A 22,115-nucleotide genomic window follows, 5' to 3' on the forward strand; every position below is an offset into this window, starting at 1 on the left:
CTTTGACATGAAGGCCACGCAAACATTCAGTAACGACTTGCGTATGGTTGAAACTACATCTTGCAATCAAGTGAGATTCATCATGGCGGCATGCAGTAAAAGGACATTCATCTCATGTCTATAATTTCACCCACCTTGTCTTCTCTCTCATCTTTCCTGCTTTTCAATCTAAACACGTTAGGGATGTCTGCATTTTTAAAAATTAATACAAGAATGTAAACAAAAGTCTTCAGGCACAGAAAATGAGGAAGAGCTCTGAAAAAAGTAAATAAAAATGAAATAAATGATGCTTCTGTATTATTTCCTTGTCACACCAGAGGTCATTACGTGTCCATTTCTATATAAACTGAGACTGGGGAGACTTGAAGGTTTCCTTTTCATGAACGTCAAAGCTGTGAGGTGACTGACTGAGGTCCCACCAGCTTTTCTTTCCTGAAGAAAAGCAATGTTCCCTTTCTCAAAGTCCGAATTGATCCATACGCTGATACATTTTAATGCTTCCCAGTGTCTTTGCACACCTTAGGACAGTCTGTCGTGGGAATTAGGTCACTATAGGGGGGATTACTCCCTGTCGGATAGACCGTTCCAGCGCACATGATGTTCAACACGAGTTCCGTCAATTCTCGTTTTTCTCTATTGTGAACTTACATGTCCACTAGAGGGCACTCTGACTACATTTGATCCAGAGCAGTCTACAGCGAGAGTTCGGCCAACTCAAATCACAGGCGCCATGTTTGCTACCAACGCCAGATGATTCTACAACGTAAGTATATGGGGCAGATACATTATGTTGATATAAATCACTTATCTTCACCATTAATAAACCTATAAATGACATTGTCAACAATTGTCATTATGTGAAAGGCCCTCACTTAAAAAAAAACCAGTGTGTACTTACCTTAAATATCTTAAATGAGACTAAAATGCATTGCAGCTCAGTGAATCATGACGCAGTTTAACTCCTCCTCATGTTCACCCATTGCCGAATAAAAGTTGAAAGTACTTTAAAAAAATTATAATGACTCAGATAGTCAAAATTAACCCAGTTTTTTTCCTACTGTTACTTGTTAGTTTTATCACTAGCTACTTTATTATTTAATTTACATACACACTATGTTTTCACAGTATATAGCATCCGGTTGGCAATTGAGATAAGACATATTAAATTCAAGTCATGATGATACCCCTGCTTTTCGAAGTATTCAATCTAGATAACCAGCTCACTAGCATAAAGCTAACTCAAGGCTATCCTAAGTCTTGGTAAACTTAATTCACCATTCATTTCTAATGCGGTGTTGGGAGTATTTGAGAGCATGATATGAATAATGATGATATGACTCTATTTTTCCAATGTAAATTCTTCACAAAAGTCAAGGAGAGAAATTGACATGTACCTCTCCTGATAGGGAAGAATCAGTTTGTGTCCAGAGTTTTCTCCCAACCTTCAGCTCCAATACCCTCCTACATTTTATTGTCACGGGGAAAACGATGCATTTGTTTCTGCCCCGTTCTTGATGTGCAGCAGATTGGCATTTTTGAATACTTGTGGAAGTTGATTGTTGATAAAGGCGGCACGGTGGTGCAGTGGTCAGAACTGTCGCCCCACAGCAAGAAGGTTCTGGTTTCGAGTCCCCGCTTGGGCGCGGGACCTTTCTGTGTGGAGTCTGCATGTTCTCCCTGTTTCTGTGTGGGTTCTCTCTGGTACTCCAGCTTCCTCCCACAGTCCAAAGACATCAAGAGGGGACGAGGCTGATTGATACTCTAAATTGACCGTAGGTGTGGCTGTGAGTGTGAATGGTTGTCTGTCTCTATGTGTTGGTCCAGTGATGGACTGGAGACCTGTCCAGGGTGTACCCCGCCTCTCGCCCGAAAGCCGCTGGGATAGGCTCCAGCCCCCCACGACCCTCAACAGGAGTAAGCGAAAGAAAATGATGGATGGATCTCTGATATTTGCTTTGCTATGTGTATCATTGGATAAATATTGGTTAATGATAGCGAACATGGTGCCCATAAAATACATGACTGCCTTTGATCCAATCCCATGACAGAATTGCTCTGAAAGTTAGAACCCCAAGTTGGCCGGACTCTTGTCTGTACACGGCTCTGATTTGAACTATAAATGCTGGGAGTTAAATACAGCAATGTTCCAAGAGGAGAATGAATAATTTTGAATTATTAGCAGCGACAATGATGATATGCTATTTATATATTTGATCTATACTATGAATGTGGTTTCTTGCTGTGATATGGAAATCCCCTCAAAAATCCAGCAAAGTGATTGGATTGCATTTGATTAACTGCTGCATTTTCTAATTGACAACCCATATAAATTCATCCCTTCATATAGGCTACGGTTAGGTCATTAATTACAACTAATCCACTAATTCAATTGTCTCACTGCCGAGGGGATCTCCCATGATGCACTGGGCTCCTCTCTGTCCTCCTCTCTCTCTCTCCTCCTGTACTCATACATGTTACCAACTCAATCTCTTTTCGGGAGCCTTTGTGCTTCCCCACTTCCCAGATCCCAGACTGGTGCTGCTGCTTGAGGAGGCTGCAAACCTGAAGAGGCTCAAGCTGCCACCCTAATATCAGTATTAGTATGAGTACTAGTAATATTTATATCAGTATTCTCAATACTGTACCAATATTAACATCAGAATTGTGTTTGCTAGCACATAATTGCTCATATTATGCTAAAATTGATTGTTTGAGTAACCTGTCGATGTTATTACTGGTAGCTAGTTGTTGTTATTGTTTGGTGTCTTTCTCTTCAGCCTGCTCACCTCCCCGTCTGTCTGTCATTCTCTCCCCCTTTCTCTCTCTCTTTATCGCTGTCCCTCTCTTTCTTTGTCTATATCTGTCATTTTTCCATTATCTGTCTTTGGCTCCCAGAGGAAAAAGGTCCCGACATTTTTACCTTAGGAGAACAACACACATGCTGAAAACATTCTGCAAAAACACACACGCGCGCACGCACGCGCGCACGCACACACACACACACACACACACACACACACACACACACACACACACACACACACACACACACAACTGACTGCCTGACCCCAACCTTGACCCTAAACCTAATCTTTAACACTCAGGACATATATGCCCAAACCTAACCCCCTATTTTTACACACATTAACACTTACACACACAATTCTAACATAATCCCATACACATCCTAACATCCACATTACACTATTTGGATTGGGAGTTAGGTGTAGGCGAGTTTGATTACAGGTGAACTTCAATAAAATCTATATGGTTCTGTGTGGGTGGTCTTTTTTATTATTTATTTATGTGTCCCTTTAATATGATTTGTTGACATGCTACATGATTTGCGGTGTTTTCATACTTTTGTGTGCTCTCCTTAATCTGATTTGAAGCACTTACATTTATCTGATATATTTTCCTTTGACATAGTTATGTTTTTATTTTTATGAAATGGCCACCTCCACCCAATTTATGTGCACAATTCCACTTACCTCTTTATCCCCTCTCTTAGTCCTACCACCGAGCCGGACCTTCCAGCTGGACTCGACGTCCTCTCTCCTCCTCTCTCTTCTTTCTTGCCCCTTTCAACCCCCTCCTCCCCCATCTTCTACCCCCTCTCCTCCTTCTCTTCTTATGCAGGCACAGGAATGACCCCCTGAAAACTAAAATATTGCTTTTACTCACCTTTTCTCCGGTTAGGTCCTCTTTGGGGGCTCTCCCCTGATCCTCCACTGAGGACCGCCCCCCCCCCCCCATTCTTCTTTTTGTTTTTTCTAAAAATTAAACTCGAGACACACCTGGTATTCCTGTGTGATTGAATACTTTAACTTAAACTGGTATCATGGTTTATAGATATACACTCTCCTAGCGGACATAAAATAATTAAGTTAATAACCTGTTGCCAGTGCATCCACTGTGTCCCTCTACAGTGACACATCTCTAGTCCCTAACCTAAACCTAATCTGAACCTGATTCTAACCTCGACCCTAAAGCCAAGTCTTTACCTTCAAATGGCCCTTTGAAGATGTGAGGACCCGCTAAAATGTCCTCACTTTCCAAAGATGTCCTCACTCTGTTGGTTAAATACATAATCTAGTCCTCAATATGTAGCAAGTACAAGAACACACGCACGCACACACACACACACACACATACACGAGACTTTAAATCGGTTAGGACCCAATTTAAAGCAAATACCCATTCCCTTTGAGCCTGGATCTGCTCAACGTTCTACTTGTAAAGTATCATGAGATTAATTTTGTTGGGATTTGGTGCTATACAAATAAAACTGACTTGACTTGACTGCCTCCATCTGGCTTCCCAAACAGTGGACTCTCTCACTGGTGATGGCTTTGGCATTAAGCACCATCTTGATCAATTTGTGGACCTTTCCCTCAACATCAGCCCAGCTTTCCTGCGCCGACTCCTTGATCCCATCAAAAATGAGATTATTTCTTCTGGATTGATTTACCAGGTACTTCGCTTTACTCAAATATTTTCTCATGTCGCTGTGGCAAGAAAAGGAGACTACCACTGCTTAGGTTCTCCCAACAGCTCGTTTCAGTCCTCAGCTTTCTTCATATTTGAAGGCAGCTTTTGCTGAATGTATCTGTTTTTCAAGCTTCTATCTTAATATTTTAAATTTAACATTTTTGTGTGTTTGTTCTTTTGTTTTGTTTGAATCCAGTATTTTGATTGACTATTGGTGCCTGTCACTCCATCTGTTCTGCCAGATGTGAACCTGAGCATGGACGTCTGTCAGAGTCATACACAGTGGCGGTGGGTAAGGGGTGACACAGGGTGGCACCCGCCCCCCCCCCCCCCCCCCGTAATATTATTGGCCACCCCGTTTCCATTGGCTCTGGTTGTCGTCAATCATCCTCTGTAGCGCTCCAAGTGGTGTTGCCAAATCTACTTTATTTAAGCGGCTCTGCGCTCATGTTGTCGATTGGGCAGGTTTCCGTACCTGGTTGCAGGTTTCTCTCTCGAAATCTGGCAACACGTTTCATTTTCTCAGAGCAGAACCATCAAGTAGAAGTGATATTGAGGGGGAAGAAAACAGCTCTGGTTGTCACACAGAGTTGTCCCCATTCTCTATACAAGTCTATGTGGAAGAGCCGCCATAAGCGGCCCCATGAAATGAACTGAGTTGTTGTGTATTTCACGAAATACACGACAACTCAGTTTATTTCACTCTCTCATAAGTGTCATAAGTGAACAAGGTTTTGATTTTGAAAACTAACGTAGTAACATTACTGTACCAATTCATTCAATCTCTGTTTTTACCTGTAGCATTAGCCTAGCCAATTAGCCACTATTAGTATTTTCTTGGCCAGGTGACTGGTCCCTCTGACACTCTTTCTTGGGGCAACGACCGCATCGCGGCTGGAAAGGTGACATCGGCCACCCCAAAGTAAGTGTTGGTATCCCCTGCGCCCCCCCCTCGAAAAAAACTGTGGATCCGCCCCTGGTCATACAGTCCAGACGTCAGAGAAACAGGTCAGACACAGAAAAGAAACTCACACGTATCTAATCACACAGTCCTTGTCCCACACATTAGAATTATCTCTCATCTGTGTTTGTGTATCATTGTGCTGAAACATTGTTGGTTGCATAATACATGCTAAGTTCAAACAGATTGCAGGCAGCTCTTCACTTTAGCCACAACTGAACCCAATGTGATCAAATTACATCTTCACACCGTATCCACACCCAGGCCAAGAACCAAAATATAACTGAGATGTATTACATTTAATTGAGCATTTATTATATATATATATATATATATATATATATATATATATATATATATATATATATATATATACACACACACACATATACTGTATGTATATATATACATATATATGTGTGTGTGTGTATATATATATATATATATATATATATATATATATATATATATATATATATATACACACACACACACACACATACCATGAACGGCCAACTAAGTGTGTGTCAATGACTGGTTTCACCAAGCTGAGGAGAGGCTTGGCTTCCTCTTCATCAAAGCCATGGACTTTAAAATCCTACAGGCTTCACACAGAAAGAAAAAACACATTTTTAAACCCTACTTCATTGTAGGTAGGTGTGTGTGTGTGTGTGTGTGTGTGTGTGTGTTGTATGAGAAAAGATAAAACATGGTGTTGGACTTTGTGTCTGGTAACTCACCCCTTTCTCAGCAGCACTTAACTCTTCTGGATGATGGGCTCCAAAAGGTTTTCCACAGTAAGGAGACCTATGGAGCCAAAAGCCAAACAAAAGGGTCAAACACATAAAACAGGACAAAAGATTTGGTGGAAAACTGGCAACCCAACGACACTACTGTGTTGTGTTTATTATTTTATGTGATCTGCTAGTGAAGGCAATTCAGATGCTGCTAGTAAGCATCTCCTGGACTCTGCTACTGGTGTTCTCAGTATAAAAGTGCAGTGTCAGAAAATCTCCTTGTGCCTGTCTGGTCTTTTTCCCAGTATTGTTCTCTCTAAAGGGTGTGCTATTGTAGAACTGTAATCGTAACACGTCATTCAGTTTGTGCCTGTAAAGCCAGTGGTAGAGCTTCCCTGTGCCAGCTCAAATGGAATCATACTTCATGTTTTTGATAAATTTCACTCATGCAGTCTAGACAAAATGTCCATTACACGTACAATATACCTTTGCTGTAACTGTTTTTCACCATCCATTGTCTTCCGCTTGTTCCTATTAAGGGTCACGGGGGGCTGGAGCCTATCTCAGCGGCTTTCAGGTGAGAGGCGGGGTTCACCCTGGACAGGTCACCAGTCCATCACAGGGCCAACACATAGAGACAGACAACCATTCACACTCACAGTCACACCTACAGTCATTTTAGAGTATCAATCAGCCTCGTCCCCTCTTGATGTCTTTGGACTGTGGGAGGAAGCTGGAGTACCAGAAAGAACCCACACAGGAACAGGGAGAACATGCAGACTCCACACAGAAAGATCCTGTGCTGGAGCTGGGACTTGAACCTGGAACCCTTCTTGCTGTGAGGCGACAGTGCTGACCACTGCACCACCGTGCCACCACTCTTTTTCACTTTCAGCTTAATATGACACAATTAACACCTTAAGTGTTTAAAAAAAACAACTTACATTTGCTTGTCTTTGCTGTTTAAGTGACAGTGATTCTGTAGTGGACTTGTGACTGGGTGCTTGGATGGATGGATAGGAGGAGTTTCTGTTAGAAAACAGTAGCTCAGAGTGGCTCATTATCAAAGTGGACAAGAGATAGTTCATTTTTGGGACTTTGAAATTAGTCCCAAATTGTTAATTTTGATCTTTGAACTTTAATGAGTCAAGTCAATATCAAGTCAATTTACACCCAACAATTCTCCATCAGCAGCACATCCTGCAACAGCAGCGCCGAAAACCTTCCTTTTAACAGGCAGGAATGTCAAGCAGATCCAGGCTCAATGGGGACGGCCTAGAGAGCAGGAGGGTGGGGCAGAGACAGACAGATAATGGAGGAAACCAGACATAGAGAAAGAAAAAGAGGGACCGAGATAAAGAGAGAGAGAGGGAAGAGACTGATGGGCACTAGTTTAATCTGTATGAACTGAGCAGCACTGGTTGATGAGTGGACAGAGCAGTAGACACGGGACAGATGGAGGATGCATGTACACAATCAATGATGACTGTCTTGTATCACTGAATTGAGTGGCATCACTAATACCATCACTGTCATGCACAAAGTATGGTAATAGCATCTTACCGAAGTGGTGAACACATAAGGGTCTTATGCATTATAGGTTTACAATATTTATTTCATAGACTTTATCCTGGCTTCACTAAACTCTTAAGTGTCTTCCTTTTTGGTGCTGTGGGAATGAATAACTGAGGTAAAACCCTACGTGTTGGAACCCCACACACTGTCGGCAGTAGGCACCTGACACCATTTGTCTCGAGCAGCGTTGAATCCAAAAAATTTGCCAACAAAACCTTTTTGTACATGGTGGCTCTTCCTATTTGCTTCTGGGTACAGTAGGAGGATCCTTTTTGCTTGGATATTTTAATGTCAATTTAGAGAACTCATATAAGATAATATATTTTGTGAATTGCAGATGCAGGGTGGTGCAGTGGTCAGCACTGTCGCCTCACAGCAAGAAGGGTTCTGGGTTTGAGCCCCGGTTCATGCACGGGATCTGTGTGGAGTCTGCATGTTCTCCCTGTTCCTGTGTGGGTTCTCTCTGGTACTCCAGCTTCCTCCCACAGTCCAAAGACATCAAGAGGGGACGAGGCTGATTGATACTCTAAATTGACTGTAGGTGTGACTGTGAGTGTGAATGGTTGTTTGTCTCTATGTGTTGGCCCTGTGATGGACTGGTGACCTGTCCAGGGTGAACCCCGCCTCTCACCTGAAGGCTGCTGGGATAGGCTCCAACCCCCGCGACCCTTAACAGGATAAGCGGTAGAAAATGGATGGAGGGATGGATGGATTTTCTGAATTCAGGCCCAGGAATTTACTTGACATATTGACCACCTGTTGGACTATTTGATCACATTTTGCAGCACTACCAAACGTTCCAGCCATGCACCTACGTATGTTTTTACTTAGTTTTGTTTGTGAGAAATAAGTAGAATGGTCCATATCAGCAGGCACAGCTGTTCTAACATAGTGAGGTAGTTTACTGTCACCTTAACTCAAACAAGAACTAAATGTTGCTCATAATTGACAAAACAACACTTGAAGAATGCAGTTGGAGTCAGCTCTTTTGTTAATGTGTGAAAATCCTTTGCAGCCGTACCAGGTCTCGTAGCTCTGTGTGTAGGAGAGCAGCTGCAATGACAAGCTGCTGAACTCATACCACCTTACTGATAAGTAAAAACAGCAGCCCCAAAAGTGTCTAGATTGTCTGGTAACCTTGACACTTCCAGTGCTTCGGTGAGACTGTTTACCATCTTTGTGAGTGCAGACTGTGAACAGGTGTTAATAACATCAAAACTAATATCAGAAGTAGTAGAATTATAATCTCAGTAAGATGTTATGCTCTATTTATGAGATCTGAAATGCAATGTTTAAGTCACATGGTGCAAGTGCTTTTGGGGGGTGTCTAAAACATTCGGATCACCTCACAGATGAATGGTCTGGGCGCGATGTCTGTCACAAGGCATACAAGGGTTGTCATTAGTCCCTACATTTATCATAGGTGCGTTTTGGGTGTAACATGATTAGAACCTGTCACAGTGGCTTCTATCCTCCTTGATGGCTGAATTGATTTACAGTTATATAGACAAATATTAATTATTTGTGTTTTTGCTTTCAAGCTGATGCTAAACTAAGTGGAGATTGTTCATTTGCCTATAGAACGTAGTATAGATATAAGTTTAGTTATGACGCAAATTAGCAACAACAGACATGAATAGTCTGGTAAATATTTTTTGAAATTACAGGTTCCTTGTTACGTATTGAATGCGCCCCAACTGGCACTACCTTTGTTATCTCGGCTGCAGTCTGAGTGGAAGCGGTGAGTCCCGAATTCGTGATGAGGAAACCTTTTTTCATGTTTGTCAAAAAGATTTCAGATCAGTGTGTAATGTTTCACTTTTCCTCTTGACTCAAAGTTTCCCTAGGCTAATCAGCGCTGTCCTGGAGGGACAGGGAGGCTCTGCAGGCTGAGGATAGGCAAAATCACAAAGAAAAAAAGCCTTGACGAGCAAAATCTTGTCAAAACAGACAGGAGGGCCTGAGCGTCACACTACCACGCAGAATGATGACAGGAACCGGTAGCAAGTGGAAGGAGAGCCAGGGTGATGATATGTTGATGATGATAATCAGGAGCAGGAGACAGAGGGGAAGCCGCTCAGGCCAGGACAGATTTTTTTTTTTTAATTTGCTGGTTAAATGTCCCACGAAACTGCATGTAGGATATACCTGCAACCTCTGTCTTCATGAAACGAATTCAAATAGTGACTCAACAATTCTTCAATACAAAAAAACTGTCTCTGTAACCTCACCGTCAGTATGAGAACATGCCAACAAATTACCTGACCACAGCTCTTTTAAGATGAACACACCAGTGTAAGCACAGACAGATGCAGGTTTGTTTGCTAGTAGAAGAACATGGACACAAGGCAAAAAATCCAGACATGACACCAGGGGCTTGGACTATGACACAAGATTACAGGGTTTGCAAAATAACTTCAGTCTATATTTTCTTTACTATGATGGTGGCTGACTTTTTAGTGGAATATATCACTGTGGTACCAAGACGCAGCCCTAGCTTGCAGGCTAGGACCTAAGATACAGGGTTAAAACATATACAAGCCCTGACCATGAGCCTATCATGTCTCACGGAAAATGTCATCCTTTATTTTTTGATGTCTATGAAGAGATCATGGGAGGGTCTGTCCTGAGTTTGACAGAAAAAACCCTGCTGCACAATAAGCCAAGAAATGTGTGTTACTCCTTTGTACTTCTTCACAAATGACACATTTATTAACACCAATATTGTTTATAACAGATATTAAATGCACCATGATGCCACCCATTCATTTGCTAACAATTAATCAGATGATTATTGTCCGATCTTCTAATGCTTATTCACAGTAATGTTAAAGTCTGTGAATAGTTGGCTATTTGTTGCCGCTCTCATTCCTGCTGTGGCTGCAGCGCTGTGGATGTATTATGGTCTCACATTTCTCATATTTGAGAGAGTATAGTTTTTTTCCTCCTAAGTGAAATATGCAGCTCTCCACTTCTCTATGTTGGTGCCTTGTAGCACAGGCCCCTGCACTGCACCATGCAACTAGATAATATCACCCAAGCAATTATCTGTACATTTTCAGGGGGCTTTGCAATTTTACTCCATTTTTTTCTGAAACCATCAAGTACTATTTTCTTTGCAGGAAAAGATTTTGCATCAAAAACATGACAAAATCTGATGAAGAAGTCTATTCGAATGTGAAAGCTGCCAACTTCATGGGAACATAATCAGAAAGTAGCGTAACTAGAACACACACAACTTTAACCATGACCTTTAGAGGTCACGGGTTCAAGGATTAAATGCTCCCAAACACCCAACATCCCAAGGAAATTACAGACAAACATCCTGTTGAAGGTGTACATTTTTTTATTCTAAAATAAATATTTTTGAATATTTTATTCTAAATCAGATTCAAATACTAAATAATGTACTTCCACTTAAGAAGAGGTTTTAATGGAGCTTGTACCAGAATACTATTTTTTTTCTAGTTATCTTGTTTTTTTTTCCTTCAGAGAAATGTGTACTGGCGGCACGGTAGTGCAGTGGTCAGTGCTGTTGCTTCACAGCAAGAAGGTTCCGGGTTTGAGCCCTGGTTCAGGCACAGGATCTTTCTGTGTGAGTCTCCATGTTCTCCCTGTTCCTGTGTGGGTTCTCTCTGGTACTCCAGCTTCCTCCCACAGTCCAAAGACATCAAGAGGGGACGAGGCTGATTGATACTCTAAATTGACTGTAGGTGTGGCTGTGAGTGTGAATGGTTGTCTGTCTCTATGTGTTGGTCCTGTGATGGACTGGTGATCTGTCCAGGTGAACCCTGCCTCTCACCCGAAGGCTGTTTTGATAAACTCCAGCCCCCCCGCGATAAGCGGAATGAAAATGAATGGATGGATGGATGGATAAATGGATGGAAATGTGTACTTATTCCACCACAATACAAGATCCAGTGCCTTGCTATTTTATTTCTCACCAAAAGGTTTAGCCCCCCCCCCCCCCCCCCCCAGTAAAGCACAAACCTCCATCAAAGCCAAAATATAAACCAAATACTATTTTTTCCATATGGTAATGCTGAAAATGGGCTGAAACCAATAGTAGTAGAGTCATGCCTTTTCTTTTCTTTTTTTTCCCATCTAGCCTATGCAGGGGAGACACACTCATCCTTAACACATCTTACGCAGAATGTTGTAATCAAAAAGCATGGAATAGTGACAGCTTTTGATAAGCGTTCATACTTGGAGCAGCAAAACTCCTCCTCAGATTCACTAATCTTACATACAGATACATACCATCGATTTGTCCTGTGATGCCTCATTGCAACCTACACCAGGCACAATGAGAGACAGTTTTTTCCAGAGGAGGATACACGTAGCGGCAGTTTTGTTAGGACAGCATGTCAGTCGCTTTTCTGATTTAATCCCAAAGTCTGTATGAAAAGCATATTTGCAACATTTACGCCGACCGAACCTTTGGGGTGACAACAACAGCTCATTCATGGCCATGAGAATGAAATAGAAGTGGGGGATTTGGTAGAAAAGGTGCACATGGAGCAAGATAAGAGTGAATAACACTATCTAACTGTGACGCAAGCAGCTACAAGGAGAAAGCTCTCCCCTCCTGGCTTATAAAACCAAGTGTGAACAGCTGTTACTTTGTTGTTGAGAAGTCAAAAAGGGACTGCCTGCCTGCGAGAGAATTCTCAAAGAAGTCTCCAGTTTGAACTAGATTACCGTATATCCAGGGGTGGAGATTTCGATTCAGCCAGGAGGTTTACTTCCAGCTCGGGAAATCCTGAATTGTTCATTCAGAATGACATGAAGCAGGGACAGGACCTCCCTTGCAGAACAATGACAGCAACAGAATTGATGCTCATCATTAAAAAAAAAAAATTGCAAGAATTATTCCTATGAAATTTTCAACAAGTACACTTCCTCTTAAGTGCCTTTTTTTTTGGGCTGTGAATGCTCAGCTTGCAAAACTTGTAAAAAAAAAAAGAAAAAACATCCAATGGCTGGAAAAAAAAACATCACTCCAAAAAAGAAGAAGAAAATAAACAAAACTAATAATGCGAGACTTATATTCAAAATTGTTTTTCATTAGGCTTGAGATGTGATCAGCATTTTAGCTTCATCTGTGGAAAGACTATACTACTACTACTACTACTAATACTACTTTTATACTCCAATCATTCCCACCTGGAGAGGGGGAGGTCCTCACACGTCATAAAGAATATATAATCATCTAAATATGGGAGTCAACAGAGACACCGTCCTGATGAACACATCAGCTCAGAGAGGCTGCCAAGGAATCCCAGGTTAATCACACAATACAGAGATGTACTGTCAGACACTCGTAAAATCTGCTGATGTACCTTACAATGTATAGAATGAACAGTGAATAAGTAAAAAAAAAAAGAAATGTAAAAATGTAAATTAAATAAAATGATTATTTCATGAATTCATTCATTTATTGAGGTTTGAAGAGGTTTGGTGTGAAAAGAACAATTCAAAACCAACAAAAGTGGTGAGTGGCCCACTTTTTTAGACTGGCCAAGATGAATTTATTTACTCAACTCTACTCCCTCCCGTCCCTTTACTAGTGTTTTTTAGTCTAAAGAATAACAGACAAAATTCTTCTGGTGTTTGCATTGTCCTGTAAGGGGGGGGGGGGGGGGGGTACTGTCCCTGCTCCATGTCATTATGAATGAACAATTCTGGATTTCTTTGACTAGAGGTAAACCTCCTGGCTGGATCTAAATCAACACTCCTGGATATACATTCATCGAGTTCAAACTGGAGACTTCTTTGAGAATTCTCTTGCAGGCAGGAAGGTGTTTCTCACTTTTTTAACTCCTCAACAACCAAGTAACAGCTCCTCAAGAGAGGAGCACAATGGGTTCCCTTTGGCCAATTATTTCATTGTTTGGTTTGCGCAACGATTGCAGCCATTGACCACAGTCTTGGGGGCCTTATATTCTTAATGCATTTCTCTGATAGACTGTTCCATGGAGTTTGAAGGACATTACAGCTTATACAATAATGCTCATTCCAAAACTGTCTCCTCAAGCCTGGGTTTTGAATTCCTCCAGTGATTAACAGTTTTATCCCAAAAAAGAAAAAAAAGAATTGTCCCATTGAGATATTTAACGGCGGCACGGTGGTGCAGTAGTCAGCACTGTTGCCTCACAGCAAGACCCGGTTCATGCACGGGATCTTTCTGTGTGGAGTCTGCATGTTCTCCCTGTTCCTGTGTGGGTTCTCTCTGGTACTCCAGCTTCCTCCCACTGTCCAAAGACATCAAGAGGGGACGAGGCTGATTGATACTCTAAATTGACTGTAGGTGTGACTGTGAGTGTGAATGGTTGTCTGTCTCTATGTGTTGGTCCTGCGATGGACTGGTGACCTGTCCAGGGTGAACCCTGCCTCATGCCCAAAGGCTGCAGGGATAGGCTCCAGCCCCCATGACCCTTGACAGAATAAGCGGTAGAAAATTGATGGATGGATGTTTTTGTCATGATTCTTTGAGCTTGTGGGATCAAGAAATTCACAAACCTGAGACAGCTGAGTGTGAGGAACTTGTAGTCTGATAGGAAATGAACTCCTAAGAGTCATTGATCTAACGTCTCCATAATTTCATATTGGAAACAAAAGGATTTGTGTCTTTGGTCCCACATTTGGTTTCCCAGTCTCCACACTCCAGTGTTACAACAGCTTGGTGTGACCATTTCAGTACCAAGTGTCTTAATGTTATGGAATACAATTTCTTGTCATGCATCAAGTGTTGCCTATAGAAAGTCGTGCAGTCTGGGCTTCCTTGCTGAGGCTGCTGCCCCCCGCGACCCGGACTGGGATAAGCGAAGGACGAGGACGAGGACGACCAATTTTTATATTGTAAAAAAGAGGAAAGCTATTGCCATGAGAAATATTTTGGGAAAGTATGATGCTTTTGTCAGGAATGTCTGTGTTCATTTACAAAGCAGCCTGACCAACAAGACTCAGGGTGACTTTACAGTCCCGGTCAAATTTTACGTCCCACCCCTAACCTCTCATTCGCACTTCTCACCCATGCTCAGTCACATCCTAGCTGTCAAATATTCATGGGTGTGGTTGAGTCTCCAGCTGAACTCTTGGATCAAAAAGCGCAGTGACGCGTGTGCTGCCGTCTTTTCAAACGTCTTGCCGTTTTTTTCTGCTCAGCCTTGGTTTGCCACTATTGTGTGCGCTCCTCCTTCTCTCCAATGCTTCCTTGTATTTGCAAGATCATTGATCCCTTCATCTGCTGTCAGTCTCATCATCATAGCCTTCCACCACCATCACCATCAGTGTGAGGACTTTGTGGACGCTGCTCTGAGGCCATATCCTTATAGTTTCTGTGTGTTAATAACATTGTCTTTTTCATTCAGCTTCCTGATTGAAATATTAGTAGTCACAAATATGATTTATTCCTTTACAGTGTTTTTTTTCTTCCATTTTTATAGCATGCTACTATTTTTGAAATAGAGAGAAGTCATATTTTTCTGAGATGTTCCAATATTCAATACAACTTTTCATTCATCATATTCTCACAGACTCATTTGTCGCAGCCGACCATTTCTCATTTAGTTTTCCTTTCTTGGACACATCAGTTCGATGCATTTAACACAACATACCTTTAATCTTGATTATACAATATAGTATTTTATTTTCAAAGTGCAATAAATAATGAGTTAAAAATATTACAAAATGTTTCTTTATGAGATGAAGGCACTGGTATATATATGTGTATATACACGTGTGTGCGTGTGTATATATGTACATATATATACAGAGATAGATATCTTTCTTTATATCTATACGGATAGATTTTAGATTAGATTCAACAGATTGAACATCTCTCTCTGCCAGACACAGCGATAACAGTGGAATAAATTACAACCTTTTAGAAAATAACAAAAAAATGTTGCAAAGATTTTATCTGAATAGGACAGAAGGACAGAGGACATTACAAGGAGCTTGAGCAGCAGCAAAATGTCCAGTTGGATGTTCAGTGTATTTTGGTTTGTTTGTTTTTGGTGCCAACAACATCCAAGATGGCTGCCAGTGATTTTGTTATGCCCCATGGCAGCTGTCCAACTTTCACCTAGTCAACTGATAACCTGGTGCTTTAGTGTGCCAGTCAGGCTGCTGAGACAAAGAACCCTACTTAGTAGAGAAAGTCTTCAAGTCAATATCACAACAAACTGCAGAAGTCTTCAAAACTTGTTTGGTCCCGTTCAGTTATTGTAAATATTCAAAGAACTGATATCGATGGTGATTACAAAGAGATTGTTCTGTGGGGGGGGCTTGTTGATGGAGGTTTGATGGTTGTATGCTTTGAGTTCATCTTCCTGTGTGATGATGAAACTTTGCTTTTCCGGCGGTATGACGGTTGTGTTTTCTTCTTATAAGCTTCTCTCTTTGGACTGTTGGGTGTCCCCAGGTGCTCTAAAAGTCTCTTCTGAAATACTGCTTGGAACTGCTGCTCCTGCAAGACAAAAATAAGGGAAATGAGGAGTTTCAAGGCCTCATAATACAGTATTTTCTACAGCAGTTAACCTTGGCCTTGTGTTGGTCCACTGTTAAGGTGCACTACTGGTTTTGGTAAACAAGCTCAAATTATTATTGTCATATTAAATGTGTTCCCTGATACCAAGTGTTTTAATGGAGCAAACAGATCTGTGTAATCTCGTGATATATGGACCTGTATAAATGCGTGTATATATATATATATATATATATATATATATATATATATATATCAATTCATATCACTCTGCATCTGTGTGTCTATATTATACTTTTCAGTGGTATATAACACTGCAATTGAGATTTACACTGTATTCGTCATTCAAAATACCTGCTTGTATATGAATACTTAATTTTAAATTAATTTCACAATGAAATAAATATGAGAGCAGTAACCGCCTGCTTTACTGCTGGTTGCCCAGCAACCTCACATTGATGACAGCATTCTCAGAAACTATTTTCAATGTTTTGACAGAGATAGCCAAGTTGTTTGCCCTGTTTCCAGTCTTTGAGATAAACTAAAATAAGTACATACTAATCCGTCACAGGCACGTATCTTGGAAAGACAAGAGAGAGCGGTATCAACGCCATACCAGTTTTACACAAAGTCAGTGTGTAGCCTAGGCCTATGTGCAGGTTTTTTAGTGATAGGCTCCTCTCCCATTAATAGCAGATTACGTTATTTAAGTTGTTTCGTCATCAACAAATTGATGATCTTGTAGGAGTCACTGTGCGAGATGCTTCAGGCAATAGTCAGTGTTTCTAAAACTTTTTTCAAGCAGCAGAAGTGACTCTGCGTAGAAGCTATCCGCTGTTTAGCATGCATTTTATTCATTACTGTTTGTCTCCCCTGAATTAAAAAAGAAGAGCAGTGTAACTGCAGTTGTTATGGTTTAACTGCCACAGTGCACAGTTTGAGGATGGGAGAAATAAAAATACTTAGCATACAAGTCTGAATGTTTCAATCCCTCCTGAACAGAGGTGGAACCAATAAATGCATGTGACAACGGCAAAGTCAGTCATTTGATGTGTCAATGACTGTGCCTTTTCTGATTGACAGATTTTAGTATTTATCCAGTTGTTCCTTACTTCCTGGTACAGATAAAGTGATACCTGAGTAAGACGATAACAAGGAGGGAAACAGTAGAAGATAGTAATCCATCAGACCTTGAGTTCAGAGTGCTTTGCCAGGGGTTCAGAAAAGTTCAAAATGGAACTTTTCACACGTGGGCAGTAGAGTTCTTACCATGACTGTCTGAGTAGTACTATGCGTTGTGGCTGTCGTTGGGTATGCTGTGGTGTGCTCCTGGCTCTTTGGTTTTGCACAGTACATCTCCAGGTGATGCAGATCGCACCCTGCTGAGCGGCAGCACTTGTCCACGATCCCCTTCCCTCTGGGCCGAGCACCGTAACCAGACCATGTGCCCTTACCTAGAGAAAGAGAGCCAAACACACCAAACATCAGAGTCCCGTCTGTTTTTAAAGTGCCACTATATGCCCGGGTAACAACAAACAGACCAGTTTTGCAGTCCTTGTGAAATCATTGGGGGCTGGCAGGGCAAAGAGTCTATAGATAAGTGAAAGCTTTTTGCCAATGTTGCCATTGTTGCCACTGTTATTGGTGAACCAAAAGGTGCTCTTCTTGTCAACTAAATTAGAAGCTAATTGGTCCGACTGTCTGTGATTCAGTCAGACAAACATTGCTTGAAGCCTGACAAGATGGATTCTATTATATGAACCATTTGAAATTCACACTGAACTCTTATATATGATTGATGAACATGTGTTGACTTAGTCAATACAGGATAAGAAGATTTTTTTCCCCCTCAGTTTTTCAGTTATTGCAATTGTTTCTATGCCAATGGTCTCCATCGTGATTTTGGCGTGAACATTTCAAGTTTATTGAAGGATGGCCACTATTCTTGTTTACTCGAAATTTGCACACTAACTTTGGTGACAGCCTAAGTCAGCAATATAATCATGAAATAAAAATTCTGTTTATGTAACAAGAGCATAAATAGATTGCTTATTTTATTATTTTATATTACTTTGAATGTTCTAAAGTAACATGTCAACATTTTATTTTGTCAGCCAAAAGATCTTTTTCAAATTTTTCCCATACGCGTGTTTGTATCACTGTCAGATAATCCATCAAATGTCCAGCTGAAGAAAATCAAGATGCTGCTGATTCAAAGCCATAATCACCACATATTTCCTTATGATGGGGTCTGTAAATAGTCACTAAGCCTCCAGATATGTTTGTGTTCAAATAACATAGAACAGTAAAAAGTTGCAGGTTATTTCAACTGCTGCAGCTGTCAATGTTCATTTATAAATTCCAGCAGTTTGAAACTTCGACAAATCGACCACATAGCCAAAGAGGACAAGTCACATGACCACCTACGACCAGCAACCTGTACAGCTGATGAAGCTGTCTTTGGCTACGCCAGTGTGTTCCCATCCCTAGGAATGTCAGCTCACCGTGAAGCTTGCATTAAGGAATGCCACAACAGTCTATGAGCCTCAGTCAATAATCTCATTCATTCTATGTGAAAGAGATATATTACGTTACCAAAATTGACTTTTCTTCACTCTAATGAAAGCAATTGACTCTGCCTCTAGGCAGCACGGTGGTGCAGTGGTCAGCACTGTCGCCTCACAGCAAGAACGCTCCGGGTTTGAGCCACAGGATCTTTCTGTGTGGAGTCTGCATGTTCTCCCTGTTCCTGTGTGGGTTCTCTCTGGTACTCCAGCTTCCTCCCACAGTCCAAAGACATCAAGAGGGGACGAGGCTGATTGATACTCTAAATTGACCGTAGGTGTGACTGTGAGTGTGAATGGTTGTCTGTCTCTATGTGTTGGTCCTGCGATGGACTGGTGACCCGTCCAGGGTCTCCCATTGACTGTCACTGGTATTTCCATAGACATTTATGTGAGCATGTTTGCATTTTCTTTCATATTGTTGAAGTGAATTATTTGGTTGGGCATAGATTCTTAGTCATTGTCTCTGTTTCTGTTCTCCTGCTAGTTCTCTTCTACACCTCCCTTCGTTTTTAAGTATAAAAGCTTCACTTGTTTCAGATAACAAGTGTTTTAACAATATTGCTATCACTGAGGCACAGTGTTCTGGTGAGTATGTTGCCATTTTGGTGGGTTGCTAACACTTTGACACCAGATGGAGAGGGTGGCCTTGGATGGAACGGGGGAAAGGTAATCAGGAGAAAGGCTTGCGGGTAATTCCCTGTGTGCAGAAGTAGAGATAATATTCTTTAAAAAAAATCTAATGCCAGCCAGATAGCTAAATATTCAACTCATCTCAACCCAAAATTTAACTGGTCAAGTGGGCTACATGTCAAATAATTTGAATTTGCTAACAATAAACTACTATCACCCCTCTCTCTCCCTCCCTCTCTCTCTCTCTCTCTCTCCCTCCCTCTCCCTCTCTCTCTCTCCCTCTCTTTCTCTCTCTCTCTCTCTCTCTCTCTCTCACACACACACACACACACACACAAACATGCAATCTTCAGATATGATTTTGCATTAAAGCTGAGTTTATCCAACTTACTGTAAAGACCTTCAGTAGAGTGGCTGCTTGTTGTGTCTTCTCTTTATGTAAATAATTTTAAAATGATATGACCTGTTTTATTATTTTGGGGCTGATAACTTAGAGTTCGTGTTTTCATCGTGAGATGATGACCATGACTCTATCTGTGTTAGACATCTGTACTCGTGTAATTCTCAATATACAGAATATAAAATAGAACTAGATAACAGCTGGCAGTACTGTGCTGTAGTAATTATCCATACATGAGGAAAATCTCCAGATTTTATTCTCTAATTGCTCATAATGTAATTGATTGCATTCACTAAAAAAAAAAAAAACTACACACACCAACAGCATGTCCACGTAACTGGAAATTTCAGCGGTATTTAGGCGCAAATCACAGCAACAAATGGGGAAACAGGAAATAGGAAATCACAACACAAATGGACTCAATCACAACACACACACAAAAAACAGAAAACACAAAAAAAGAAAATCATTAAATTAACAACATAGCAAATAAAACAAATCTCAAAACACTGCAACAAAGTGGAGAGTTCAATTTAAAAAAAAAACAAAAACAAAAAACCAAGAATTCACCTCTGCAGAGATTATGTAGAAATTCTCTGAGCTCAGATTCATTGTGTTCTTGGCCATAAGCAGACAGAACTTAGAATTCATGTTTTAATATCCACAAGAATCCATGCAAACCGGTTGTGAACAAAAAGTTCAGAGGCCCTCTCTTCTCATCCCCACAGACACCAACGCTTTAACTCAGATACTGTAATGTTGGTGACCTCATGAAGGTCCCTTTGGTGCCTCCACCAAGCCAAACCCTCTGATAGAATTTGATTATAATGCAACACAAAAGAATCACATGAAGACAGACTTACCTAAATAGATTCCACGATCACCACACACAAATAGGAGGTCGCTGAGGAGGTCTGAGCCACAACGGAGTCTTGCAGCCTCAGAAGCCAGCGGCCAGTCTGCCAGACAGATGATGGAGTAGAACATACACAACACCTGAAGACATGGAGTACAAATGTAAACACAAACATTTCACGTTTCTTCTGTCAAAGCCAAAAGTTTATCTGCTTTGGGACCCTGTTGGCTGATGGGTCAACCATGACAACATCCCTTTCCCATCTTGGCTAATTTGGTCTGTTTTTTGACGCAGAGATGTGTGAAACATCCACACGGTTGGCTGCAGTGATCGCTGCAGGTTCACTGTAAGTTTGTTTGTCTGTTAGCTTGATTTTGCTGACACACTTTCCATATTGTAGCTGCAACTTAGTGGCAAAAGTTTGAGGACAATTTGATCATGCACTCTTATGTTTGAGGGAGTTCAAACTACGTTGTGCAAACTACGCAAAGTGGGAAATAAATCAGGATTGAGAGAAAACTTTTTCTGTTATACTCATAAGATACCTTGCATACAGTGATTGATGACAAGCGCCGAGTACATCACAATTCAAAAATGTATACAAGAACATGAGGATTTGAATGCACAGCATCTTTTGAAGGATCTCGGCTAAGAATGCATATTTAATGATGGCTCGTTGAGGCCTTGGCAACAGTATTTAGCCAACAATGGAAGAGCGTGCAAACAATAAATTCTAACATGAAGACAAAAGGTTGAGGTTGCACTACAGGCTGCGGTCCCAGCACCTCTGCAACTTTGTTATGCAATGTGTATGTAATGATTTAAAGAGTTAGCATCCAATCTTTTAGTATTGAAGAACTCTGCAGGCTTGTCACTGTTGTGTTATTTTAAGTGTGACGACATAAACAGGCTTCATTTAGGGAGTCCCCTTCTTCCATTCACAGCAAGACAGTGATGGTGGAAGCTTCCCTGCATAATGACATCATGACAATGCTGTGACTGACCGTCTTAACCCAATATAACGTGTCTGTCGTGTTCTTAAAAGAACGGTTTGCTGTGTAGAAAATGAACAAGCGCGTGTGAAATGCAGCTTTAAAAAAATTGTCAAATAAAAATATTCAAGAGAAGTTATTTGAATTGATTTTTGAAATACGTTGTTTCGTTTAAAGGAACGTTTTTAAATTTGATTTCAAACAAAAAACAATATGCGCTGAGTTCAGTCGTGAATATAGCTGCATGTGCTCGTGATTAAACTTCTCATTTTGAACACCCTAATTCACGTATCTGGCTTTAGTTTGGTTGTAGGCTGTCAAAAATAACCACAACCATCACCAGTTTACTGATGTTTGTTTTGCCTTGTCTTTATTTTGTGGGGAAAAAGTGACCAATAAAGAAGAAAAAAAAACT

General features: G+C 41.0%; 1 protein-coding gene across 1 annotated transcript in view; it reads right to left on the reverse strand.

The window, feature by feature from the left end:
* Positions 1–15,413: 15,413 nt before the first annotated feature.
* igf3 (insulin-like growth factor 3) overlaps positions 15,414–22,115 on the reverse strand; it is a 7,032-nt gene continuing 330 nt past the window's right edge. The window contains exons 2-4 of the mRNA XM_086212671.1: positions 20,716–20,848; positions 17,525–17,709; positions 15,414–16,237 (exon numbers count right to left, since the gene is read on the reverse strand). Coding sequence (XP_086068797.1) covers positions 16,028–16,237; positions 17,525–17,709; positions 20,716–20,848 — 528 coding nt within the window. The 3' untranslated portion in view covers positions 15,414–16,027. The remainder of the gene's footprint in view (positions 16,238–17,524; positions 17,710–20,715; positions 20,849–22,115) is intronic.

The sequence above is a fragment of the Aulostomus chinensis genome, chromosome 9 (assembly GCF_037954235.1).
Source record: "Aulostomus chinensis isolate RoL2024-O1b breed Wild chromosome 9, RoL_Achi_v1.0, whole genome shotgun sequence".
NCBI classification, from domain to species: Eukaryota; Metazoa; Chordata; class Actinopteri; order Syngnathiformes; family Aulostomidae; genus Aulostomus; species Aulostomus chinensis.